This window comes from Spermophilus citellus (genome assembly GCF_964194105.1).
Source record: "Spermophilus citellus genome assembly, chromosome: 4".
NCBI lineage: Eukaryota > Metazoa > Chordata > Mammalia > Rodentia > Sciuridae > Spermophilus > Spermophilus citellus.
Genome location: NC_138185.1, coordinates 3,736,924 through 3,763,184, shown reverse-complemented (window position 1 = coordinate 3,763,184; position 26,261 = coordinate 3,736,924). Strand labels below are relative to the sequence as shown.

Below are 26,261 nucleotides of genomic sequence, written 5' to 3'. Positions count from 1 at the left end.
AACTCACCCAGCCTCCATTTCTGTATGGAGTACCGGGGAGGCCAGGCACCCTCCCAGTCGATGCGGTAGGCATGGGCCCTGCCCTCATTGCCCTCATTGAGAGAGCCAAGATGGGGCCCAGCTGTTCTGCAGCTGTGCTAGGACCAGGTCAGGGCAGGTACTTGTTTGCATGGAAGATAAAAGATGGTGCATCCTATCCAAGGACTCGGAGACCCCAGCACGGATTAGGCAGGCATGTGGAAGTTGGCCCCATGAGCTGTTGTTCTGCGGAGTAGTTCGGAGAGGTACTGGTTTGGGGATGTGGAAGAACTGAGGGGTCCACAGGGAAGGTGCTGCCTAAGGCCAGCATTCCCCGAAGCCTTGGGCTAGGGTGGGTTTACTCTGGTGAGTGCTGCAGCCAACAGGTCTTAACCCATCCCCCCTGAGCCCCTTCTCCAGGGTCTGGCAGGCTGTAGGGAAGCTGGCCCTGTGTCAGCTGAGGACGGTGGCAGTGGGGAGCCTGAGGCACAGACAGACAGAAGGCTTGCCCTGTGGGGTTGGGAGAAATGCATCCCGTCTCTCCCAGCCCACCCCCTGCCCCACATCCCCAGTTCCTATGTGCTTCATTGCTGGTCTCTTGCTGGGCTGCTGCCTCCCTGCCCCTCCCCTGGAAGGAGCCTCCTCCCACACCCCACAGTACTTCTTCCTGACCTTCAGGGTCTGTGTAGTGTAGGAGTTCGGACCCATGTAGGGAGATGAGCTGAGTTTGGAATATATATAATATAAAAGCTTTTTATGGAGATATACTCCACATATCCTACACCTAATAGAAGTGCACAATTCACTGAGCTTTAGTATATTCCAAGTTGGGCAATCACCGTCTCAATCAATGGCAGAACATTTTTGTCACCCATTAGCAGTCACTTCCTGTTTCCCCTCACGTCCCTGCCAATCACCAGTCTTCTTTCTATCAGTACAGATTTGCCTGTGATGGACATTTCATATAAATAGTCACAGAGCCAGGCACAGTGGCACACACCTGTAATCCCAGTGGCTCCAGAGGCTGAGGCAGGAGGATCATGAGTTCAAAGCCAGCCTCAGCAATCGTGAAGCACTAAGCACCTCAGTGAGACCCTGTCGCTAAATGAAATACAAAATAGGGCTGGAGATGTGACTCAGTGGTTGAGTGCCCCTGAGTTCAATTCCCCCAAAAAATAGAGTTATAGAAGGTTTTTGCAGCTAGCTTCTTTCCCTTGGTGTACTGTTGTCAAGGCTCATCTCTGCTGTAGCATGCATCACTACTTCATTCCTTTCATGATTGAGTAATATTCCATGGTATGTGTACACCACATTTGTTCATGTATTCACCTGTCAATGGACATTTGAGCTGTTTCCACCTTTTGACTGTTGTGCCTACCGCTATCATGAACATTTGGGTTCAGCTCTGATGGCATCCTTTGCCATTCTGTCTTTGCCACTTAATTGCTGTGGACTCCTTGACAAACCACTTCAGCTCTCAGAACCTCAGTTTTCTGAGAGTTTCTGGGAATTGGAGACATGAATGTCTCTGAGTATTGTTGATAATAGTAGCTGTACTCTACTGAGTGCTCTTACCTTCTTGTGACAGGCACTGTACATCTGTTGTCATTGAATTCAGCCCCACAAGGGGCATGGGAGGGTTAATTTCATAGTGAGGGTGTATCTGTGCTAAAACGGGCCAACATGCCGCCTTATAATAAGAAATCACCTGTGATGAAGGGTTCTCTTTCCAACCTCCCCACCTCCCCTGTACCTTTGGCATTTTCATGTTATTAGAGCCATATTTCCTTTTAAACATTTTTTAAATTGAAGTGTATATATAGACAAAAGTGCAGTGCTACAAGAGCTCGCCCAAGTTTCATCTTTCCTGTTTCCTCTCCACCATGGGAATAACGTGTCCCAGTAGGACTCGCTCCTTCACCCTCGGTGCCAGAAGAATTCACGGGGCACGGCCATGGCTAACTCATAAAAGATGTTTAATATGAGCAAGAAATAAACCTTTGTCCTGTAAACCACTGAAGTTTGGGGTCACTTGTTACCACAGCATAACCTGGTGAGAGCTGACTAATACAATTTAATCCTTATGAGTGTAAGTGAGGGGTTATGATATTTCTAATTTATAAGGAAACGGAGGCTCAGATAGGTTCGGTAACTTTCTTTAATTGGCTCAGAGAGTGGCAGAGTGATGCTTCAAGTCCCATACCCCGTTACTCGGGCATCAGAGCCCGTGCTCTTAAGAAGACGGAAGTACGTGGGCTGTCTGGTGACGGGTGAGTAATCCCGTGTAGACGGTACACCTGGTATGTGCATGACATCAGACTTGTAGTACAGGTTTGGGGCGAACCCTGGAAGTCTTGAGTGCTGTGTGTATGTGAGGCCTCGGGTGCCAGGTGGGGCTGTACACTGTGTCGTTTGCCCACGGTCAGCTTCTTCCAGAGCATGTTCAGGGGCCCCAAGTCCTGGTAGGAGTGGCCTCCTGGGGAAAGTGGCTGTTTGTGGTGTCCTTCCAGTGACAGCCCCCATGCCTCTTCTCTAGAAGGTCTCCGCGTTGGCTGGAGCAGTGGGTGACTTGCCCCGGCAGCCCCCCACCAGGTGCGTTTACCTAACAGTCAGACGTCCCACCTTTCCTTGCATTTGTGTCCCACGGTTTGCCTTCTCTCCGCCCGGTTTTCATTTGTCCACCTAACCTCCACTGGACCAAAGGCAGCACTTGCCTGTGAAAGATTATTCTATTTGCAATGAAGTATAATTCAGCGTTGAAACAGTCCTCCTTCCAGCCCAGAGCCTGCCGGTACCTGCAGGACTGGATCCATTCTCGCTCTCCGCAGCCCCCATAGTATTCTGCATCTCTCTCCCCCTCATACTCTACTACTTTGTAATCATAACACCTGGGATTATCATTGCCCCTTTGCTTGTCTGCCTCTTCTGGTAGACTGAGAGTTTGAGCAGAGTCTGGGTTTAAATCACCTATGTTGTGAGTCCCCAGCACAGGCTCTGGCACTGAAAAGGCAATTAGTTCACAGAGTCGGTGGAATGAATGAAGATCACCTCTCGGTCTCGTCTCCCCTTCCCCCTCCACTACCTGTTAGCTCCTAAGGACAAAGATGGTCTTATTTGAATCCCCAGCACCAAGAAAAGAGTGGCATAAGAAATGAGCTCATAAGTGCACATTTTATTGGGTAAATAGAAGTAGTGGTTCCAGCCAGGGCAGAACCCTTTAGAGTTGCAGAACACGTTCCTGCGCATTTCCCCGCTGACCCTTTCTCTGCCCTCTGGAGTGTTCCGAGTCCTCCTCACGCTGCCTTTGCCTCCGTGGCCTCCACCCATTTCCTCTCTCTGTCCTTGTGACCTCTCCCTCTTCTCCAGGTGGTTTTGGGAAGGGGTCTGAGGTTTCGCCCTCCCCCAGCCTCAGGGGCCAAGCACACTCACGTATGCCAGAGCCTAGATCTGCCCCCTCAGCCTTGCCCCCAGGCAGGCACGCCCACTGCTGGCTGTTAGCTCTCTGTTTTGAAAATGGAGACAATACACCTTCACTGGAGGTTGGGACTGAATGAAGGAACAAATGTGAGCACCTCTCATAGGCTCTGGTTGAGCTTGTACGTGGGAGTCTGCGTCTTTATGTGGAAGGTTGATTGAGAGTGGAATTTCAGCCTCGGCAAGCGGGTGGGAAGGAATTGTGTTTTAAAAGCACGTGAGACGGAGGTGCCTCACTGTTCTGAAATCTCCTCTGGGTGTGAGCCCCACTCCGCCTCCATCAGGGCCACTTGCCACACCTGGTCAGCACCACGGACAGTCCCCATGGCCTCTGACTGTTTGGCCTTCAGAAGCAAGTGACAGCTTCTGACATGCCATTGATTGTCATTTGCATCTTCATTTGGGAGGTATTGAAAATGGATTGATGAGACCAGGCAGTAGGCTAGAGGTGACGGTTGGTGAGCACTTGACCTGTAACCCTTAGCTAGGTTAATACTAATAGCCAGCATTTATGGAATGGCCGCTGCGTTGCAGGCCCGTTTACTCCTTCCTCTCCTGTCCTGGGTGCTGTCTGCAGTCTGTACCTTCACTGACAGATGTTACATTTGGAGAATACAAATGTGAGTCAGGTAGACTGGACACCAGCCGCCTTTCCATCATCCTTTTTCCCAAAATACTTCCAGTCCCGAGCCTCACCTCTTCAGGCCACTGCCTCCCGAGAGAGGATAATCCACGTGCGACCGTACCAGTTGGCTTTGACCTCTTTATAAAGCCTCCAAATGTGTGACCTCTGACCCAGCATCTTCAGTGCTAGGTTTGTGCCCAGAAGAAGTGTGCACACGCAGACACACACAAGATTGCTTTTGTCACAGCTGTTTGCAGTGTCTCCATATGGAGACCACCCAAATGCTCATCAACAAGAGAATAGATGGAATTTTTTGGGATATATTTGTACCAGGGGCTACATTGAGGCCAGGAAAATGAACGAGCTCCCATGAAGCAGTCATGGTGGAGGAGCGCACAACACCATGCTGAGGGAAATTAACTTGACGCTAAGGAACTCAGATGGATGGTCCTGTCGGCTAGGAGCAGACACAGGCAGCCAAGTCTGCATTCTTAGAAGTCAGGGCAGTGCTGCTCCTTGAGGGAGAGAAGCAGGAAGGGGGCGCAGGGACCCTGGGACGCTGGTAATGCCATTTGCTCACCTGGGGCTGGTTCCGTAGGTGAGCGCACTGCGTAGCCTTCATGGAGCTGGGTGCTACGACCCTCCGCTCTGCGGTCGCACACCTTCCCGGGTGTACGCTGTAGTTCAGCAGTTGTTTTAAAAATATCTGTCTCCAGTATAGAAGAGAATCCCGAGACGTTTGTGAGCAAGAGGATGGGTCAGAACGTTGGGGAGTGGCTGGCCTCATGGAATATTTGGAACTATTCAGTGTAAATAGAATGTAGAGCACCCTGGGGGAGGGGGAGGGGGGAATCCATAAGGCTGGACCTGTCAATCGGGACCAGGTCAGGAGGGCAGTGGATTAAAGCCTTTGCAAGCCGTGGGGTACCATCAGAAGCTCTTAATCAAAGAGATGATGTGCTCAAGATTGAGGTTTAGAATCTCACGCAGGCCACAGGGGAGAGGTTGGCAGAAAAGGACACTTTGGTGGTGGGGATGCACAGAAGAAGAAACCGACACAGGGAGACGCAGCTGCTCAGGACTGCGCAGCTCTCAGTGACGGGGGTGGGTTGCAGCCATGGTCCAGGCCTTTGGTGTTGGGCTCCACTGCCCCCTGAAGATGTTCTAGAAACGCTGGGGAACGGCTGTTGACTGTGAATGGAACCGGGAGGGGGGTTAGCAGGTCGGAGACTTGAGTCCTCACAGCAACCCACCCCTCTCTCGTTCTCTACACAGTGAAGGTGTGCTCTGGATGGCTCCTGAGTTCTCTGATGATGAGGGAAGGTAGACTCATAGCTCTAGGGAGAGAACAGGGAAGAGAAGCAACACAGGGTTTGTGCTTCCTCTGCCTGTCCTTGGAGGCATGGCCAGAGGCGACATGGGAACTCTAGAGGCCTGAGTGCTCACATAAGACCTCAGCCCTTTGAAATTCAAGACCTGGGCAAGGGGGCATGGGAGGCTGAAGTTGCTGGGACCAGGGAGAGGTTGAATGTGGAGGAAGCAGAGGGAAGAGGAAGTGAGGCCAGGGATTTCAGTGCTTCTGTGATCCTGGGTTCAAATAACTGGGGGAACTTCACAGGCTGCTGTGTGGACCTGCATGCAGTTGGCCCTCGTGGAGCTGGGATAGACACTGGTCAGGGACCTGGATTGGGTTTTAAGGCTTGGCACCCTGGATCATGGAGGCTCCCTCAGCTTCAGACTCCTCCTCTGGGAAACAAAACTGGTGATTCTCATCTTCAGTAAAACATAGAAGTGCAGAATTATGGTGGTGCTTGTCCTCTTCTTCTCCCCCATCACCCCCTGCCCAGGGTCTCTCATGGGTCTGAATTTAGGATCTGCTTCCACACCTGGGTTTCAGATCTGGCCGTCTCATCTGACGTAACTCTGGACGCGTTGCTAAGCTGTTCTGAGCCTGTTGCCTTGTTAAGATAACAGCACTTGCCTCTCAGGGCTACGGTGAGGTTAAATCACATAGCTCGTGGTGCTTGGTGCAGGGTAAATGCTAAAAATAATGGTATCTGCTCTCATACTCTATCATCATCATCATCATCATCATTTTATTATCCTGCTCCCTGTGAACACTTGCTTTTGGGAGAAGGTACATTAAGCACATTTATATTCAGGTATGATAAACAACTGAGTAAGATTTACTTGGTTTTCTCTGCCAGAGAATTTGTGGCGTTCTCTGGGACACCTGCTAAAGCCAGTTCAGCTAAGCTCACTTTTAGCCAGCCCGGCAGCGTGGTGCTGTCCTCGGTGCTGAACGGTGAGGCTGGAGCTCACTGTGGACACGGCAGGGTTGACCGGATTGCCTTCCAAAGTGTAGTGGACCAGTCACTCCAACAGAGGTGAGCTGAGTGCCCCCGGGACTCCAGGAGTCTGATCAGGGACGTCTTTGGGGGAAGAGATGGCATTTGAATTCTGGTAGAGCTCAGTGGCTCATTAAAAGCATGGCTTTGGAGTGAGAAGACCTGGGGTTGAAACCCAGCTCTGCCATGAGTAGCTGTATATGACCTTGATCTTCTTGATCCTCATTTTCCTTCTCTGTAAAGTGGGGTTGTAACCATCTCATGGTTGGTTTTGAGAATTAAGTGAGATGATGGCTGTGTTCAACTCTTGGCCCAGCATCTGGCACAGTGGCTAATAGCATACTGTGATAGCTACCTGTGTTGAATCCTTAGTGTGTCCCACACAGCCCACCTCGGGTGTCCCGAGGATTAAGTGTTGTTACATCATTACGTCACCAGTGACATTCGATGCTCACTGCAGTCCTAGGAATATGGTGCTGGTGTCCCTGCTACACAGTGGGGAAACGGAGTTGTGGAGTGACTGATGAATTACAGGGTTGGCTGGCTGGTTGGTTTTGGTACCAGGGATTGAACCCAGGGGTGCTTACCCACTATGCCACATCGCCAGTCCTTTTTTGGTATTTTATTTAGAGACAGGGTCTTGCAGAGTTGATTATGGCCTTGCTAAGTCTAGCTTTGAACTCACCATCCTCCTGCCTCAGCCTCCCTAGCCTCGGGGATTATAGATGTTTGCCACTGTGCCAGGCTATCGGGTTTATTTAAAGCTAAACTCTGGAAGATGGTTAGAATTTTGATAGAGGAGATGAGAAAGGAAAGGAAAGGAGAGAGAGAAGGATGAAGTTTGGGATGGACATGGAGCAGCGAGATGCTGGCCAGATGGGGGTACAGAGACCAAGGGAGACCAGAGCAGAGGGGAAGGAATCAGGTAATGCAGAGTCTTGGATGCCTCTGGGCAGTGATTGGACTTCATTTGGCAGGTGATGAGGAATCATCCTGAGGCTTTTAAGTAAGATCTTGGCCTGATTGAAAGTGTGATTTATTTATGAACTTGTCTGTATTTTACTTTCGTTTACATTATGGAATTAATACATTCAACCGTTAAAAAATTCAAGTGACAGAGAAGCAAACAAAAGAGAAATAAAGCCTCCTTCCCAGTGTGCTGGCTGGAGTGTCAGTTGGCACAGCTCTTTGGAAGCTTCACCTAGAGCTGAACAGATGCCTCCCTCGGACCCAGCAGTTCCTCTCCCAGGTAGTTTTCCGGGGGACTCAGGTGAGGATGTTCCCCAAAAGATGTGCATGAAAACAGCCGCAGCAGCATTGTTCCTTGTCCTAAACTGGAGGGGGGAAATGCAAAAACCCATCAGCCGGACAGTAGATAAAACCAGGTCCATCCTGCAGCGATGGTGAGCACCTGGCGACTCAGGCAATGTGAACGCACCTCATGTGGGACATGAACCAGAAGAAACCAGGCCAATAAAAAGAAGGCCACACTCTTTATAGAGCGTTCAAAACCAGGCATTGCAGAGTGGCGTCAGAGACCAGCAGTGACGACCCTTGGAGCCAGTTGGTGATGGGAGACAGGGTGACCCTTGGAGCCAGTTGGTGATGGGAGACAGGGTGACCTTGGAGCCAGTTGGTGATGGGAGACAGGGTGACCCTGGAGCCAGTTGGTGATGGGAGACAGGGTGACCCTTGGAGCCAGTTGGTGATGGGAGACAGGGTGACCCTTGGAGCCAGTTGGTGATGGGAGACAGGGTGACCCTGGAGCCAGTTGGTGATGGGAGACAGGTGACCCTGGAGCCAGTTGGTGATGGGAGACAGGTGACCCTGGAGCCAGTTGGTGATGGGAGACAGGGTGACCCTGGAGCCAGTTGGTGATGGGAGGCGGGTGCACAGGGTCCTTGGAATCCTAGGAATGCTGTTTCTGCATGGGGTTTGCTGGTGCAGCGGGTTTGGTTTGTGCAGATGCATGGAGCTCTACGCTGAAGGTTTGGGCACTCTTCTGTATACTTAGATCTTCAATCACAAAATGACTCCGCACACCTCCTCCCATGGTCTCCCTGCAGTCACTCACCATGAGCCACTCTGCTCATATACTCCTGGATTTTTCTGTGCCTAAGATAAAGCTTGTGTGCTCTCTCTCGAGCTCTCTCTCTCTCTACACACACACACACACACACACAGAGCTATCTATAGCTCTACAGAAATGGCACCATGTTTCACATACTGCCCTGCAACCTGCTTTTTTTGAACTGCCAGGGTGCTGGGGGAGTCGTTCCGTGTGGCTGTGACGGAGCGTTTCACGGTGGCAATGTCTTGTGTAGTTAACGGGTCTCGTGTCCACGGCGGTTGATTCCAGCATTTCCCTGGTGTAGAGGATGCTGCGGGGAGCCCCTTGGTGCCTAGTGCTGTGTACTTTTGTGGCTGTTTGTGTAGAGGAACTAGTGAGAGTGGCGGGCCTTGGTCTGAGTGGAGATCTAATCTGAACGGCTGTGGCTGGCGGCTGTGGCTGGCGGGCGGGAAGCTGGGAGGACAGGGAGGAGGCTGCTGGGAACGGTGGGTCGAAGCCTGAGGCAGGAGCTGCTTGGCGGGGAGGATGGATGGGGAGGGTGTGAGGTCTGGGAGTATTGGTGGCCCAGGCTTTGTCAGGTCAGGCGCCAGATGAGAGAGGAAAGAGCCGCCGTGTTCCTGGGAGGTTGAGTCTGGTGGTGGGAAGATTGGAACGGAATCAGAAGCTGACTGGGGAGTGGGCTGGTGACTGGGGAGTGGGATGCTGGTTTGTGCAGGCTGCTATCTGGTGGGTAAGGTGACAGCCTGGGGCATAGGGCAGTCCTGAGGTTGCTGAGGGGAATGAAAGCACCCAGGGGGATCCAGAGAGGGAACCCAGGGACGGCCTGGCCAGCACCTGCCACGTGGGGACGGGGCAGGCAGGGAAGACAGAGGTGCCCACTGTCAGGGATGTCAAAGGCGGAGTGGTCTGGAGAGACTCTGGGTCAAAGGATGAAGTCATCCGTGGCCGTTAGTCCCCCTCCCCGCTGCCCCGACGTGTTGTCATTACCTTGGGCACTAGGTCTGCCAAGCTCTTGACACAGCTGTGACTCATCAGTGTGATCCTTGCGGGTCGCTGCCTCCCCTCTGAACGTGAGCTCAGGAGCAGGAGCTGTGTCTCCCTGGCTGCACCCTCACTCCCAGAGTTCACGGGACTCACACCCCAAGCCCCTTCGGTGGTGGTGGCGGTGTGTGGTGATAAGGGTGTGTGACATCCCCTCTTGCTTACCCCTTAGCCGTCTCTGGAAAACATGCCCGCCCTTGGAGGGGGAGGGTTCTGCTGCCACACTGGGACCCACCTGTGCCAAGAGGTTTGAACGTCAACTCCTGGGGGTTCCAGCCTGTGTTAGGTGACATTTCCCCGGGCAGACCCTGTGATGAGATTCCTGTCCGGCAGGGCAGGACAGAAAGAAGGCAGCGGCCGAGGTGTGTGGGACTGACCAGAGAGAGCACATGGATGCTGAGGTGGGCAGCCAGGTCCCTGACGCAGCCGGCTGGCAGGAGGTGGAGCCTCCAGAGGCTGGAGGAGGAAGGAGAGAGCCAGGACCAGAGGGGAGCAAGCCAGGAGAAGGAAGTCAAGTTGGGTCTGGGCGGAGTGGGGCGAGGACTGATGGCGGTCAGCCTCACCAGGAGAGGGGGAGGCCCCTCGGGAGGCAGGGCCAGGGGGTGGAAGAGCCTAAGGCTGGTGAAGTCTGGGAGGGAGAAGAGCTGAGCACACCTTCCAGCCAAGAGGGAGCAGGACTGTGCCCCCGCCGGTGGGTTAGGGGCAGGAGTGGGGAAGCATTAGGACCGTCACACAGGGTGACCAACAGGGCTGGGTGGGGCTCAGTGGCAGACGCTACCTAGCATGCCTGAGGCACAGGGTTCGGCCCTCAGCACCAGGTAAAAGCAAATGAACAAATGGAATCAAGGCATCTCTCCACCTACAACTACAAAACAACATTAAAGAGAGAAATGTTTGAAAGAAACGCCCAACAGAAGGTTGCCTAAGTTAGGTGAGTGCCGTTGGTGTGACTGGTTAGGGGGTCCCCGGGTTGGAAGGTCACAGGAGGGCATCAGCAGGACAGCTGGCCAGGGCGGATGTGGGGAATGCCAGTGAGTCTGGTTAGCACCTGCTCTGCCAGGCACGGGGGCAACGCCCTCTTTTCACCTCCACCACGAGGGGTGTTGGCCTCTGCCTGGGCCCCTGCCTGGGCCGCTGACGGCCACGCCAGGCTGCCTGTGGGCTGAGCCAGGGCTGCGGTGGGGCCTGGGGCCGTGTGAACTGCCACCAGGCCCCAGGACACCGCAGGCCCCAGGACACCGCAGACGTGAGGAGCTCTCCAGTGGGGCCGCAGGGATGGGGATTCAGTGCCCATAAAGCTTGGCGCCACCCTCTTCCCCGAGAGGAGAGCTGTCAGCACTAGAGGGTGGGGATGGTGGGGGGCTCCACCCAGGGCGGGTCTGAAGGCCCAGTGGGGGGCGTTTGCCCTGCCCACGTGACTTGTGTGTGTGCGCACATGTGGACAGCACCGTATGCCTGCCAGTCTGTTTCCGTGTGTGTGTGTGTGTGTGTCTGTGTGTGTGTGTGAGTGTGTGTACCTGCTGTACAGAGGAGCACAGAAACAGTAATGGGGGTGGGTGGGGGCGGATGCAGCTGCAAGTTCAGGAGAACCAATGGGGATGAAGGGGAACAGACAGCACCCACCTCCCCACGTGTTCAGAGACACCAGGTGACACACAGATGCCAAGTGGCAGTCTCTCTGTGTGTTTCTTCAGTAGGTGGGCGAAGACGTCTAATGCAAGTGCCTCTGTGTGTGTGTGTGTGTGTGTGTGTGTGTGGCGGGGGCACACACAGGCACACATGTACACAGAATGGTAGACAGACCCGTGGAGACACACAGACACTGTCTTTGCATGTATATTCCTGTGTGTGTGTGTGTGTGTGTGTCTTCCTGAGGACTCGGCATGTGTGTGTCTGAACAACATGACCACGTGTGGGAGTCAGAATCCCGTGGGCACCCCTCTGGGAAACACTGGAGCGGAGAGAGGCCAGAGGAGGCCCGTGAGAGGTGTGCTGTCCTGGCAGGAGCAGGGAGGTGTAGAGCCACTGTCCCCTTGGGCAGGTAGGACGATAAAGTGGACCCAGGAGGGGGAGGAAGACTCCTGGGTGCATTCTGATGGTCCCACCTTACTGACTATAGGGGTGAGGACAAGTCCCTGACCTCGTACTCTCGACCTGGGCACTCAAGTGGAAGAAAAGTAGCATCCACCACCTCAGGGACGGCAGAGGGACCAAGGTTGCCCCCAGGGGGGTGTTGGTTCATTCAGCACTTCTTAACGAGCACCTACAACAGGCCACGCCCTCTTCTTGGCAGAGGCTTCCAACTGTGAACGAGGTGTCATGTCCTGGGGTGTGGGGGGTTCACCTTCTTCACAACAGAAGACACTGGCCAACAGCCGGCGGGGTGGTGAGTGCTAGGGTGAAAACCAAACAGGGTGTTAGGGCAGAGAGGGGCAGGCAGTGACCAGGGCTGCTGTTTCGGAGTGGCCAGTGGTGGTCAAGAAGGGCCTTTGGTAAGATGAAGTTGGATCACAGGGGAGGAGGTGTTGGGACCAAGCACACAGTCTTCATCCTCATGATGACCCTGTTGCTCTCCCATTTTACAGATGAGGAAATGGAGGCACAGAGAGGCTGAATGTTTGCCAAAGTCTAACAGCCAGTGAGAAGGACACTCAGGATTTGAACCCATGCCATTTAGTTTCAGAGCCAGTGGTTTCAATCATCGGTCCTCGGTTGGGGGTGCCTTTTGCCCCATGTGGGATATTTGGCAGGGTCCGGAGATGTTCTTGGGTTGACACTTCTGCACTGGGGGCGCCACTAGCATGTACTAGGGAGAGACCAGGAAAGCTTCTAGAAATTCCACAGTGCACAGAACAGCACCCACAGCAAAGCAGCATGCCACCCACAATGGCAGTCATGCTGGTCTGAACCGCACAGAGCCCCTGGCAGAGTGCGACGCCTAGTAAGTGCTTAAAAACTAGCAGTTGAAGAGGGGGAGCCGCCGATGGAGAAGGTTCCACAGGGAGAGAGTCCATGGTGGAGGATTCTCCAGATCAAAGTGCAGGTAGCCCCCCATGGGGGTGTGCTCCAGGGAGGGTGGGGGCAGGCGAGGCCGGGGTGAGCAGGAGATCGGGCTGGGCTGGGCGCAAAAGCAGGGCTGCAGCCAGCCGCCGAAACACTAACCAGCTAACTGCCTCTCTCTCTCCCTCTCTCTCCCGTCCTGGCCTCTCTGCGGGAAGGAGACAGCCGGAGGCTGAAGGGGGCCATCCAGAGGAGCACGGAGACAGGCCTGGCAGTGGAGATGCCCAGCCGGACCCTGCGCCAGGCCAGCCACGAGTCCATCGAGGACAGCATGAACAGCTACGGCTCAGAGGGCAAGTGAGTGTGGGCCGCGCCTGCCACAGCCACCTGGCTCTTGGTCTTCTCGGTGGGGGAAGGAGGGGCTGAGCAGTGCCCAGGGAGCTGACCAGGAGGCCAGGGTCAGTTCAGGCTGGCAGGGGCTCTGGGCTCCGGGGTGTGCCCATCTTGGGAAGGTAGGCAGCAAGCTGTGCAGCTCCCAGGGCGCAGGCTCTGGTTCCTGGTGACCTGCTCCACGACCTTGCAGCGGCGTGACCTTGGGGAGGTCACATCCCTGAGCAACAGCTGCCTCATCTGTAGGGTGGGGTGATGGCACCAGCCACAGGGGATCTTAGGAGTCAGACACTCAACGATCCAAGGAGTCCTGGGTTGGTACCTCTGAAGAGCCCAGGGCAGCTTGGCGCGTCCGTGCCCGTGTGGGTGTCGCTGAGCGAAGGCGGGAGCAGGGAGGGTATGGTCATCGTTGTGTTCCGTTGTCTTAAATCCTAGTTGGGTTTTAAACGTGTCCAAGGCGTCTCATGCATCTCAGATCCAAGACCTGGTGCTGCCTGGCACCTGGTCAGCGTTCCCCTCCTGGGCTGCACACTGGAGTCACTGGGGAACTTGTCACAAATACAGATGGCAGGGTCCCACTTCTGAGTCATTGAATCAGAAACTCTGTGAAGAGCTCCTGGGAGCTCTGACTTTAGAAGCTCTCTGAAGAATTCATCTTGATTCATCTTGCTTTCCCCCCAGTAAACACACGCATGGATACATTCACACAGTTACACAGACACACTCCTCTTCTAATGGCAAAGGGCTCTCAGATCCCCAAAAGTCAACCCATGGATACCTGGCAAAGACCAAAGCAACTTCCATATTGTCAGACAGGTTCAGGAGCTTGCCCTGGGCCACACAGCATGCTAACATGGGTCTGCAACACAGGGGTCCTGACTCCCAGTGTGGCTTATTCCACGACAGCATATTGCTTTAGAGTCCTCTGAGTCAGGGAGGGGGCCTGGGGCGTCATGACCCTTGCTATGTACTTGAGGAGACTGAGGCTTGGAAAAGTTAAGGTCTGTCTTATCCTGTACAGATGTCATTAGATACACATTGCTATTTAAATGTAAGTTAATTAAAATTAAGGAAGATGTATTATTCTGTTCCTCTGTCACACTGATGCTCAGTAGCGAAATGTGGCTCATGACAACTGTACTGGACGGTGTGGAGCTGGAATAGTGCCATCATCACAGAAAGTCCTGCTGGACAGCCCTGGCCCGGCGGCTTGTCTGAGAGCAGACACCAGCCAGCGCAGGGTGGGCAGGCTCCTGATCGCCCCGGTGACTGCCCTCCACCTCTGGCTACAGCCCTCAGCGGGGGGCCTGGGGGCCAACACCTTGATGCCTGGCCCCTCCTGCGAGGGGCATCTCAGGTCCTGTGAATGGCCCTGCCTTGGCAGATGCGGCTGGTCCACCCACCTCCGAGCGGAGCTTTCCGGTGGGCAGGAAGAGGAGGAGGACGGGCGGAAGGAGGAGGAGGAGGAAGCTGGCGTGTGTTTAACCTGCGAAACCTGGCAGGCGTCCGTGCTGGGGGGAGGAGCCAGGCACCTGGGGGACGGGGGTCCAGGAGGCTCAGGCCACAGTCCTGGCTCTGCCCCAGACCTCGGCACGGCCTTAGACACACCCACGGGCTTCCTGAAGCTTCAGGGAGGCCGGGCAACACCTTGTTGGCCTCACACAGGTCAGGAGGACCTGGGGAGGGGAGGCCAGGCGGCCCTGTGGCTGCAGCAGGTGAGGAGAAGCGTATTCCCACTTTACCGAAGAGGAAGGGAAGGCTCGGGGGTCACATGGCTCACCCACAGGGAGCAGGTCCTAAGGAGGTGGTGGCTGCCTGTGACAAGGCCCTGGAGGGTGGCTGTTGGTGACATTTGCTGAAATGTGCTTGCAGGGACCTGCAAGTCCCTTCACAGACAGGTTCAAAGCCACCCTGTCCCTTCTGTGTCAAGGGCTCAAACCCAGGACTCAGCTGGCAGACATCCCTGGCCTGTGACTTGTTCCTGCTCCTCAGTAGCCATGTGGCTTTGGGAAAGGTCCCTTACCTCTCTAAGCCCAGTTTCTCCAGTTGCAGAAAGGAGACAGTGAGCATTAAATGAGCTAATACATGGGAAACACCTAGGACACCCAGCATCACGTGGCGAGCACTGGAATCATGCACTGTTGGTATTTTGTTGTTAATTATGTTTGTTGTTAATTAAGCCACTCGTGGGCATTTTGCTGCTTGGGGTCAATCACATTCTAACAAATACCATGAGCCACCCCAAATATAGTGCTTAGCACAGCGTAAGCCCGGGGAGAGGTTGGCTGTGGTGACTGATTATTAAAGGTTTGGGGTGTGTGGTTTGATTCCAACGAGCAGGATCCGGGGGTCTGAGGAAGCTGGGTCCAGAAGTGGGGACAGTCTTGCCTCCTGAGAGAGACTGAGTCTAAGTGGGGGCCAGCTTAAGGCTGCCACCTCACCCACACCTGCATGAGGGAGAGACATAGAAGGGACAGGGTGACATGAGCCATAGCCAGCCCTCTCCTTGTTCTGCAGGTGTTAGGGGCATTGTTTGGACCCAGATGCCAGGCTCTGAATCAAGAAGGGGTGTGACTGTCCCGCCCTCTTCCCACCCCTGGCTTCTGCCAGCCCAGCCGAGGCCGGTGGGGAGGCAGCCTCCCTGGAGCAGCCGCGGGCTGCCGGGCCTGCCTGAGCTGCTGCCCACTGGGTGTGTGTATTCCTTCAAGGGGGCACAGGGCGCTCCCATGTGGATTTGCAACAAATTCCATTAAGTACCTGCTATGCGCCAGGCAACTGGGCGGGACAGAGGCCCGGCCCTCCACGGATTTCCTTCGCAGGGTGCTGACCAAGTAGCTGGCAGTGGTGAGAGCTGCCAAGACCAGGTGTGGAAGACCTGACCAGATCTCAGGGCAGGGAAGGGGCACACCTATGTTGGGGCCCTCTATCAGTAAGGGTGCCTTGGGCTCCTCGTTACTTAATGCCAGTGGACAGTGGCTCCTGACCTTGCTGGTCAAGGTGACCTCTGTACTTCCGCAGCATCTCATCTCCTGGGCGCTTGTTAGAAATGCAGAATCTGCTCCAGCGGGGCCCACGGGGTCATAATCTGAACTTTAACAAGTCTCCCTGCTGGTTTGTGGGAGCGTCAGGGTGACGCCTGGCTTCATTGCATTAGTGGCCACAGGTGACGCTTGAAGAGAGCAGCAAGTGCCGGCACTGTGCCATACAGTCACATAGAGTGACAGTTAAGGCTCACGACAACCTGATGGTGGTGGGGCTGTTTGTTAATCCCCGTCCTAGACATGAGGATGTGGAAAGGGTGACTGGCCCAAGGTCACACGGTGAGTAAGTGGCCGAGCCAGGATTCAAAGCCAGGCATTTGTCTGTAACAGTCAGGCTCCGCTCTTTCATTTAGCAATTCCCTCTGCCAAGATTTCTGAAGTGGATGCTTCCTGGATGGTTTGGTGGCGTGACGATGCCACTGAGGACCTAAATCCCCTCCATCTTTCCCTTCTGCAGACCTCCTATGTTAGACTAGTTATGGCTTATCCCCGGGTTGGGGAAAGGCTTCTTCTTCCTGAGCCCCTTTCTGCCTTGTCAAAAGTTGGAGTTCTGTATGTGAAGGATGGAGGGACAACCAGCCAACCAGCCAACCAGCCAACCGAGCTTCCGCACTGCAGACAGGCCCATCTTGCTCATATGAAGGGCAGGGGTAGAGTTCAAGCCCCTGAGAAAGGCCCCTGGGAACAGCACCTGCTCCAGCCTGAGATGCTCCTGTTGACTGACTGCCTCAGTTTAAGGGTTTTCTCAGAATCAGATCTGAGACTTGGTGCAAGGAGTCCACTTAGGAGGTGATTCTGGGAAATCATGGCAGAGGATCGTGTGAGAGAGACAGGGCTGGAGAGGTACGCAGTAAATGAAGCTGTAAGAAGCCAGCTCCCATCCAGTGTGGTCTCCCATGCCTGTAATCCCAGTGACTCAGGAGGCTGAGACAGGAGGATGGCAAGTTCAAGGCTAGCCTCAGCAACTTAGCAAGGCCCTATCTCAAAATAAAAAGTGAAAAAGGGTTGGGATATAGCTCAATGGTAGAGCATCCCTGGGTTCAATTCCCAGTACCACAAAAGAGTGTGTGGGGGGGGTGGGAGCAGCAGCGGTAGCAGCCAGCCAGCCCCACTGCAGCAGTGTGACCCGAGTCCTGCTGGGGAAGCCGGCAGTTATCCCCAGAGGTGAGGGCAGAGGTATGTACACTCCGGCTCTTCTCAGTTACTGACTGGAGGCTGCTCCTGTTGGGAGTCTTGCTCTTCTTGTAGAGAGAGGGGCTAGGACCAGAGTCCTTTAGAGGCCACGAGACTTAGGCAAAGGAATGTCACTGCTGCAATTAGAAGTCGTGGACACTGAACAGTTTTTTGGGGGGTGGGCCCACAGAGCCACGCACTGCCTGAGGGCAGAGCCTCCATCTCCTGCTGCCCAGCCGAAGCCTGGGACTTCTCTCCGAGGGCTCCCCTCTCTTTCTCTTACCTAATCCACAGTTGGCCCCCCATTTTACTCTCGATTATTCCTTGAATCCATCCATTTCCCCCCATCTGCATCCATGAGTGGCCCTGGTTGAGGCCACTTGTCACTCTCCCCTAGATACCAGCAAGTCTCCTTGGTCCACATTCCCACTGTGTCACCTCACACTTTCTCTGCCTCTCTAGGCTTCTCCCAGTCCCCAGCCTTGCGGCCCGGCCCACCACCCCAATCCCTCCACACTTCCCCACCTCACCCCAAGTTTCCGCGGCCGTTGCCTCCGCGCCTGGCACTCCTTTTTCTGCCTGTACTCCCGCTTCGCCCTCTGACTCATGCCGCCTCCAGATCTCAGCTCAGAACTGGCACACAGGCTTCAGCTCATGTGCCAACTCCAGCTAATTGATAGTGGCTCCCCGGAGTCTGTGTGGAGAAGGGTTCTGGAGCCAAGTCCGGGCCTGGCAGGGCTGAAGTCGATTAGCAATGTCTGCCCTGGGTGTGGGCTGGGCAAGTGGAAGAGTGAGCGCGGCCCGCCACTCCTCCGGCGGCATCAGCAGCACCCACGGGCCCTGGACTCCCCGTCACAGCACCTTCTACTCTCTACTGTAATGTCCCCTGTGTGTGTCCGTCCCACTGGACACCAGATTCCGTGTCCACCCGGCTGGCCCACATGCTCTGCAGATTTTGGTGAACAGATGTGGGGAGCCGAAGCCACTCAATGTCCTTTCCTTCCGCCCCCCGCAGCCTTCCTCATCTCACAAAAGCCAGGGCCGCACATCCTCTGTCCATTGGGGGGCTCCTAGAGTTCTCTCCCAGGCCCCACCTGCTCCTCCCCTCTGCCTGTTGTTGACCTGAAGTGTCTGGGTCATCAGCAGCCAGGCCTCTGGGCGTCTGGGTCACTGTGCCCACATCCCAGGAAAGCAGCATGTGAGCCAGTGACAGGGCATAAACGCACCCAGCTCAGGGTCACACGTCTGCCACGCAGTTTCCCTGTTCACTGTGGGCCTGGGGGTCGGAAGATGGTCAGACCCCCTCCCCTTCCCCTCTTCTGCTGTAGCAGGTCATTGTGCCTAAAGGACAAAGTGGGACTGGTGTGGCTAGGGGCCCCCATCAGATGGGGTCGTCCCTCTGTTTCACAAGCGCTCCTATTTGTGGAGCATTCGATGGTGCCAGTCCTTCTGAGGAGTTTGTCTCCTTTGCTTCAGCGGCACCAAGAACTCTCCCGTCATTGTTTATCCCTGTTTCCTGAAAAGGGAGCCGAGGCCTAGAGAGGGGAATCAGGTGACTCCATGAAAACCCAGGCCTGTCTGACCCCAGCACTTAGGGCCCCTCAGGGCAGTGGAGCCAGATGTCAGCCCTCCACACCCAAGGGTCCTGCCTCCGTGGGTTCCATCAGCCTCCGATGGAAAATGTCAGGAGAAAAAACAGTGTTTGTACTGAATGTGTGAACACTTTTTTTCTTGCTGTCATTCCCTGAACGGTCTAGTAAAACCAATGGTTTGCATAGAATTGACATTGATTAGGGATTACAAATGATCTAGGGATGATTTAAAATATACAGAGGAGGTGCGTAGGTCGTTTGCAAATACTACACCACCTTATGTAAGGAACATAAGCATACATGGGTTTGGGAGTCTGTGGGAAGTCCTGAAACCAACTCCCCGGGGACACTAAAGGTTGACTATCTACTGTAATGGCTCAGAAGGTGGACTCTAGAGTCAGACCCCTGGGGTTCAAATCCTAGCAGGTAGATCTTGATTTACTTATTAACAGTTCCGTGCCTGGATTTACCCTTCTGTGAAATGGGCATCGATCACAAATGCCTAGCTTTCGTAGAGAGTTGTTAAGAGGATCAAGTGAGATAACATGAATAACTTAGTACGATCAGTACTTGACTCATGACACATTTTTGATAAATAAAAAATAAATCCCTGGCTTCACGCCCACAAGCCACACTCTCATGGGAGTGGGGCCGGTTTGGAACTGTCTTGAATGCCTGAAAAGCCAGTCAGGATTGTGTGACGCGGTGTGTCCTGGCACTCGGTCGATTCTGCTACAAGCGCTGGTTTTGAAAACCAGAATTTGTTCCAACATGATGGCAGTATCAGGGAACAATCTGAGCATAACAGGGATCTCGCGTTTGCTCAGTCAGGCGTTGGTTTCGTCCATGAGAAACACCAGGTGAATGCAGAGGCTGTCCCCCACCAGCCATGCGCAAAACCCCACACGGCTCAGGTGCCCTCAGGTTACCGGGTGTCATGAGCCACTCCTGGCGGGACAGTTTTCCACCCCATTTCAGTAACTCGCTGTCTGCTTCTCTTCTGACAAGCAAACTTCCACGTCCTTGAGCAAACCAGGTTTTCAAGGAAAAGTGCAGTACTCGTATTTTTATGCATTTCAGAACCATTTAGCATGCATCAGACTGCTGCCCTGCTACTGTATTTACTAGGTTCCTGTCCTCCTTTTTTTTTTAATGTGACACTGACCCCATTTTCTCCATAAGCCGTGTTCTTCTTTGCAGGATTTTGCAACCCACAGTAATTTTTAGAACTGCATACTTTGCACTACAGCAGAATTGATGTATTTGTAGGCATGGCAGGGTGGTTGGACAGACGGACATGCAGGGGTGCACAAGTGGGCAGTGAATTCCCAGGAGCTTTCAGAGAACCCTGTAGCCAGTCATCACCGCGAGGCTTTTGCAACCTTAAGATTCCTGATGTTGTGGAGACCGGTGACCCATCTGGAAAAGAGACTGGAGTGAACCCCAGAAAACCCAATTATTACTTTAACTATCAAGAGCACAGAAAATCCAGGGGCCAAACCAACCTCAAAGGTTAATGATATAAAAAAAAAAAAAAGATGACTTTTAGGTCCATGAACAAAACTAACGGAATTTGAAGTGCAAGAAATCTCATTTCAGCATTAACACAAAATGAAAGGCCAGTCGAACACGGGTGTCCCCTGTTTCAGGGCCTGCCATCCCTGGAGGAACCTGGCCTGCAGCCCTGCCCCACCTCTCCAGCTGCTGCACTGCCTAACAGGCCTGGAGAAGCCATGAGAGTGCCAAGAGGAGGCCCCACAGGCCAGACCAGGGCGTCTCCCTCCTGGGTTCACAGCAGATCCTCTGTGCCGAGTCTGACTTATCTCACCAGCTCTCCCCAGCAATTCAGCAAGGCAATTACCATTTATTCCCATTTTATAAATAAGGAAACTGCAGCTAAGAGAGGTTAAAAACTTGCTCCCACAGATCCTGCTGATCCCACTGACTCAGGAGGAGGCTGAGGCAGGGAGATCGCAAGTTCAAGATCAGCCTTGGCAACTTAGCAAGACCCTGACTCAAAATCCAAAATAAAAAGTTCTGGGGTCCAGCACGGTGTCACACACCTGTAATCCCCGCAGCTCAGGAGGCTGAGACAGGAGGATTGTGAGTTCAAAGCCAGCCTCAGCAAAAAGCAAGGCGTTAAACAACTCAGGGAGACCCTGTCTCTAAGTCAAACTCAAGCAAATAGGGCTGGGGATGTGGCTCAGTGGTTGAGTGCCCCTGAGTTCAACTCCTGCTACCCCCCCACACTCCCCAAAAGAGTGGAAATTGGATAGTCAATTAGGAGGAAGCTGAGGTAGGGAGATCGCTACCACTGTAACTCAGTGGTAGAGTGCTCCTGGGGTCAATATCCAGTACCTAAAAGAAAAAAAAAAAAGAAAGAAAGAAAGACAGACAGACAGAAAACAGTCCCAGATTGCACATAGGATCCAAGGTCCATGTTATGCCAAAGTCCAATCTTAACCAGTATCCTTCATTCTGCCTGTTTGAGACCAGCTGTGGGGTTTGATAATGAACATGTATTAAGCTCCTGTTGCATACAAGGACTGGTCTAAGTAGTAGCATGATGTGGCACTTCATAATTCAGCCAGCTCTAAGTGTGCCTCTGCTAATGAGCCCTGTAAGAAGACAATTTGGAAACATTTACAACTGTTAAGAGCATAGGCTCCAGCCTCCTAAATGACTGTCCCCTCTCCACGGGGTAATGCGATCTTGTTGACAGATAAGAGCACTAAAATGCAGTGAGGACAGCAACTTGTCAGAGCTCCAGGTCTGACTTAGTAGCCTTTTTTCCTGCTCCAGGGGAGACCCAAGGTGGAGGGGGTCTCCAGAGCCGCCAGCCCTTCGGCCAGCAGGAAGCGGCCACACTGACCTCCTCCTCCAGCCCGTGGAGGACACGCTGGCTCAGGGTTTCCAGGGCATTAGCCTGGTTCCCTGGCAGCCAGCGAGGCACCCTGGGATGGGAAATCAGGCAGCCGCCCAGATATTAGAAACAATTACCACTAATTACCAGGCCTGCCAGTTCCCCATTGTCTGCTCACACCCCACCAGGAACTGAGGAGCAGGCAGTGAGACGGTGGAGGAAACTTTCAATTTCCGGCTGTGGAAGGCCTCTCTGTCTGAGCGACTGGGCTCCTTCCACGCCTCGGAGCCCAGTGGCCCAGCCATTTCTTTTGCTTTTAGAGTCCACCCACCTTACAAGACAGCCTGTGCCCCTCAGAGGGCTAAGAGGGTGGGGCGGAGAGTCCCAGGGCCTGGAGGGAAGGCCTAGTTGCCCTGAGCTCAGCTGTTCGCCTCGGTGATGTTAACTCAGGGCCTTTGGTTTGATCAGAGTATTACTGAGTACATATTCCAGTCCCCAGGTGTTTAAGTGGCGTTATTTTTTTAGATACTTGATTAATTAAAAATACAGCATAGTAAAGTCATCCGGATGGTAGCCACAGAAGCCCGACGACCTGGGCTCCAGAACTGCTCAGCGTCTGTCTTGGTTTGGTTTCTCTCAGAAGCAGACCCAGACTCAAAGATGAAAGTGAAATGAGTGCTTTTGTGAGGTGTTCCCTGGAGTCCCCAGCGACGGGGCAGCATGAGGAAGGAGATGGGAGGAGAAGGAGCCAGTGCAGGAGGGTTACTCAGCCTTTGAGCACCGTGGGCGGTGGACGCAGGGAGACCATGTTGGATGTGGGTCCCAGTCATCCCTGCGGCACACCACTCCCAGTTTGTCACTGGTTGGGGCTGTTTCTGGGGTGTTAACCCTTGGGAGCTTCCAGCCTGCCCTGCGCACAGGTGGAAAGTGCTGTCACAGCAGAAATCGAGCCCTCAGACTGTGTGGTCTGTGTGAGCATGCGGCGAGCTGAGCCAAGAGAGGGCAGGAGGGCAGGCAGGTTTCCGACCTCTCCCGCCAATCTGTGTAATGAGCCCAGGAATAGTAGCAGCCTGGGGCCGAAAGGCAGAAGCAGTTAAAACCTGTAGGAGCCCTGAGATGCCGGGTCACTCTGTAAGCTCTGGACTTTGCTATTTTGACTCTCAGTATGGAGTCTCCATTTTTCTGGTGTTTGTGGAAAGTCAATCTGACTTGGTTCAGATTTCCCCGAGGCTTGTGCTTATGTGGAAGTTTACGTAGAAAGACTCTGTGTAAATTGCTAAAAGAGGCCTTGGGGTAACGTTCAAAGTACAACCAGCCCTTTGTACCCAGGGGTTCTGCATCTGTAGATCCAACCAACCTCAGATCAATAATATCTGAAAAAAAAATTTCCCCAAAGTTCCCAGAGTCAAAACGTGGACCTGCCACACGCTAAGCACGGTGCTGGACTCACACAAGGGAGTTGGGGAGGCCCCCACTGCAGCCCCTTCTCAGAGCTCTGAGCGCCTTGGTGGGCTTCGGGTCTCCATTGTTTACAACTGTACTGAACAGGTACAGATGTTTTCCTTTCTCGTCATTATTCCCCACATAATGTAAGGTGTAACAGTCATTTAAATAGCATTTCCACTGTGCTAGGTGTCTGAGTAATTGAGACATGATCAAATTAAAATATACGTGAGGATCAGGTACAAATCCTACACCGTTTAAATCCGGGACTCCAGCACTGTGGGTTTTGGTCTCTGAGGTCCTGGAACCCATCCCTGTGGATACGGAGGGACGGCTGAAGTAGAGACCTCAGGACAGACCCTGGTCGACTGTTCAGCATTGCAGCCGCACCCACACACTGGAATTTTCTTGTCCTCTCCCCCCACCAACATTTACTGCCATCTGACATACTATATACTTTAGGGATAATATTTTTTTTTATGTGTCTTCCTCCACTAGAATCTAACCACTCGAGGGCAGGATCACTGACTTGTTCCCTGACACACTCTATATCCAGAACAGTGCCTGGAAGTAGTGTGTGCTCCATAAACACTTGTCGAATGAATGAATGAGTGACAGGGACACTGGTGTAGTTCCTAGTGTGCCAGGGAATTGTGCTTAGCTGGGTCATGCTGGCTGTCATCACTGAGCTGCAGGGACCGTGGAGGCAGAGTGAGAGGTCCTCAGACACCACCCGTCATTCTGGTCATTTTGAACCTTGCCTGACTTTCTCTCTGGCTGGTTTGGGGCAGGACAGCCTGGTTTGGTACCTGTTCTTCTAAGTCTGTTTCTTGGGACCGAAAAGCCAAGAACCTCTCTTAATCTCTGCACCCTAAGGGCTGCCCTCCTCTGAGGCAGTGGACATCAGACAATCTGCTGCTGCCTCTGTGGGGGACAGGGCAGGGGGAGTGGGAATTGCGACAGTGAAAAGCACTCGGGCTAGAATGTCAAGTTACCATCCTGCATTGACCTGATGGCTGCTTACTCAAAACCAGAACCTGCTGGCCAACTGGGGTGCCTCACAGTGTTGAGGGACGTGGGCAGCCAGGATGGGGACTGGTAGAGTCTGCAGGTGCTTTGCAGGGGGACAGGCCATCCCATGGCTCTGCTCCATGAAGCTCCAATCCTATGTCTGAGACCCACATCTGGTGGGGAAAGAGAGCTCTTGCTCTCAAATTCATACAAAGCTCCCAGGCAGATTCTTGTTGACTGAATTAGGCCACAGGCCTGATTCTCTGTGCCAGCTGGCCAAGGAGAAGGAATGGCCTGATTGGCCAGGCTGAGTTGCCGGCTCAGCCACTGCAGTCACATGCCATGGAGAGGGATCCCCAAAGGAAATTTGAGATCTTATTACCAAAGGAAGGGGAAGTGGATTTTGGTAGCCAGGCAGCAGCAACAGCAGCTCACCTTGAGGTCCGAAGCTGCTGTCGGGACACCTCAAACTTTGGTGTGTAAAGTGGTCGTCGGGGACTCAGGCTAAACTGCAGATTCTGATTCAACAGAGGGGAAGGGGGTGGAGTCAGGTGCAGTGTGATCAGTTAGCTCCAGGGGATGTGATGCTGCTGGCTCCGGACCACCCTTAGAGGATCAAGGCCTCAGAGAACAGGAGCCTGGCCTGTAACAGACCATCTCCTGTGGTTCTCACAGCCCGAGAGGTCAGTGTCCGCTCAGCCATTCCCTGGAGGCTCAGCGAGGAGAGTCTGGGTGATGGACGTGGACGACGATCCGCAGGGAAAGGGGAATGTTCTGGAGCTACCTGCCCCAGTTCCGGAGTTCTGTCTCACCCTGGGAACATTTATGTTCACCTTTTCTCCTTGCAGCCTTAACTACGGGGGAGTTTGTCTGGCATCGGATGCCCAGTTCAGTGACTTCCTGGGCAGCATGGGGCCAGCGCAGTTTGTGGGCCGCCAGACCCTGGCCACCACACCCATGGGTAAGTCCCCAAACGCCTGCTACCTGTGGACAGGGATGGGGAGTCCCAACGGAAGTCCTGCGTCTCCCCTTCCCCTCTGCCCTGCTCTGGGTACCCAACCTGGAGCCTGCCCTGCATGGTCACGCCCTGGCAGAGCCTGGACCCTGGCATGGGGTTGACGCTGGTCTTATTCGGGCTGGAGCAGGGGAAGGGGCTTTCATCCCTAAGCAGAGAGGAGCCACTGGGTCCTTGCTGAGTTCCCATTTCTCAGTGTCATCTCCTGGGGCCTCCTGCAGGTGACGTGGAGATTGGCTTACAGGAGCGGAATGGTCAGCTGGAAGTGGACATCATCCAGGCTCGGGGACTGACAGCCAAACCAGGCTCCAAGACACTGCCAGGTGTGGGGCCAGCTCCTCTCTGCAAGCCGTGGGTGGAGGTCCGAGAGGGTCTAGAAGAGAGAGACTGGGGCCCAATCATGGGAGGCTCCTCTGTTCCAAAGCTGGTGGCTTACGTGGAGCTGGTGGTTTAGTGTTGGCCCCAGGGACCCAGTGGAGATTATGGGTCAGCCTTGTCTGTCCGGCCGCTGCAGTGAGCTCCGGGAAGGCGCACGTGTTTCCGGTCTGTAGCTGTACCCCATGACTAGCAGGGTACTCAACACGTGCCTCGTCAGCTTGTTGAGTGAGTGGGTCAGCAATGAATGTGAAGGGGGGGTGGGCAGGTCGTGGGCTGAGAGGACAGGGGAGTGCAGAGCAGGGGAGGGGAAGGCCTGAGGAGAGGGGGCCGCCCAGTGCTAGCTGCACCTACCACCCACCATGCCTCACTTGCTCCTGGGCCTCCTCCCAGACTCCCTGGGGCCACTCCTCTCTGGGCAGTGGGTGGGCGGCACCCCTTTGCCCACCCCATGAGGGGCCAGCCTAGAACTTGTCCCACTGGCCTCTGTCCCCAGCGGCCTACATCAAGGCCTACCTGCTAGAGAACGGGGTCTGCATCGCTAAGAAGAAGACCAAAGTCGCTCGCAAGTCGCTAGACCCACTGTACAACCAGGTGCTGCTGTTTCCTGAGAGTCCCCAGGGCAAAGTCCTGCAGGTGAAGCTCTGTTTGTGTATGTGTGTGCGTGAACACGAGGGTGTGGTACCTGAGTCTGGGCATCATGCCTCTGGAGGCCCCCCCGGAAGGAGCTGAGCACCGGGGCTGATCCGTGCCCACAGTGTACATGCCCCTGCCGAAGCAG

At 54.1% G+C, this 26,261-nt stretch overlaps 1 protein-coding gene across 1 annotated transcript in view; it reads left to right on the top strand.

The window, feature by feature from the left end:
- The window catches only part of RIMS4 (regulating synaptic membrane exocytosis 4), a 54,783-nt gene that overhangs the window by 23,195 nt on the left and 5,327 nt on the right, over positions 1–26,261 (top strand). Inside the window, exons 2-5 of the mRNA XM_081292261.1 lie at positions 12,796–12,934; positions 24,939–25,051; positions 25,327–25,428; positions 25,977–26,116. Coding sequence (XP_081148387.1) covers positions 12,796–12,934; positions 24,939–25,051; positions 25,327–25,428; positions 25,977–26,116 — 494 coding nt within the window. The remainder of the gene's footprint in view (positions 1–12,795; positions 12,935–24,938; positions 25,052–25,326; positions 25,429–25,976; positions 26,117–26,261) is intronic.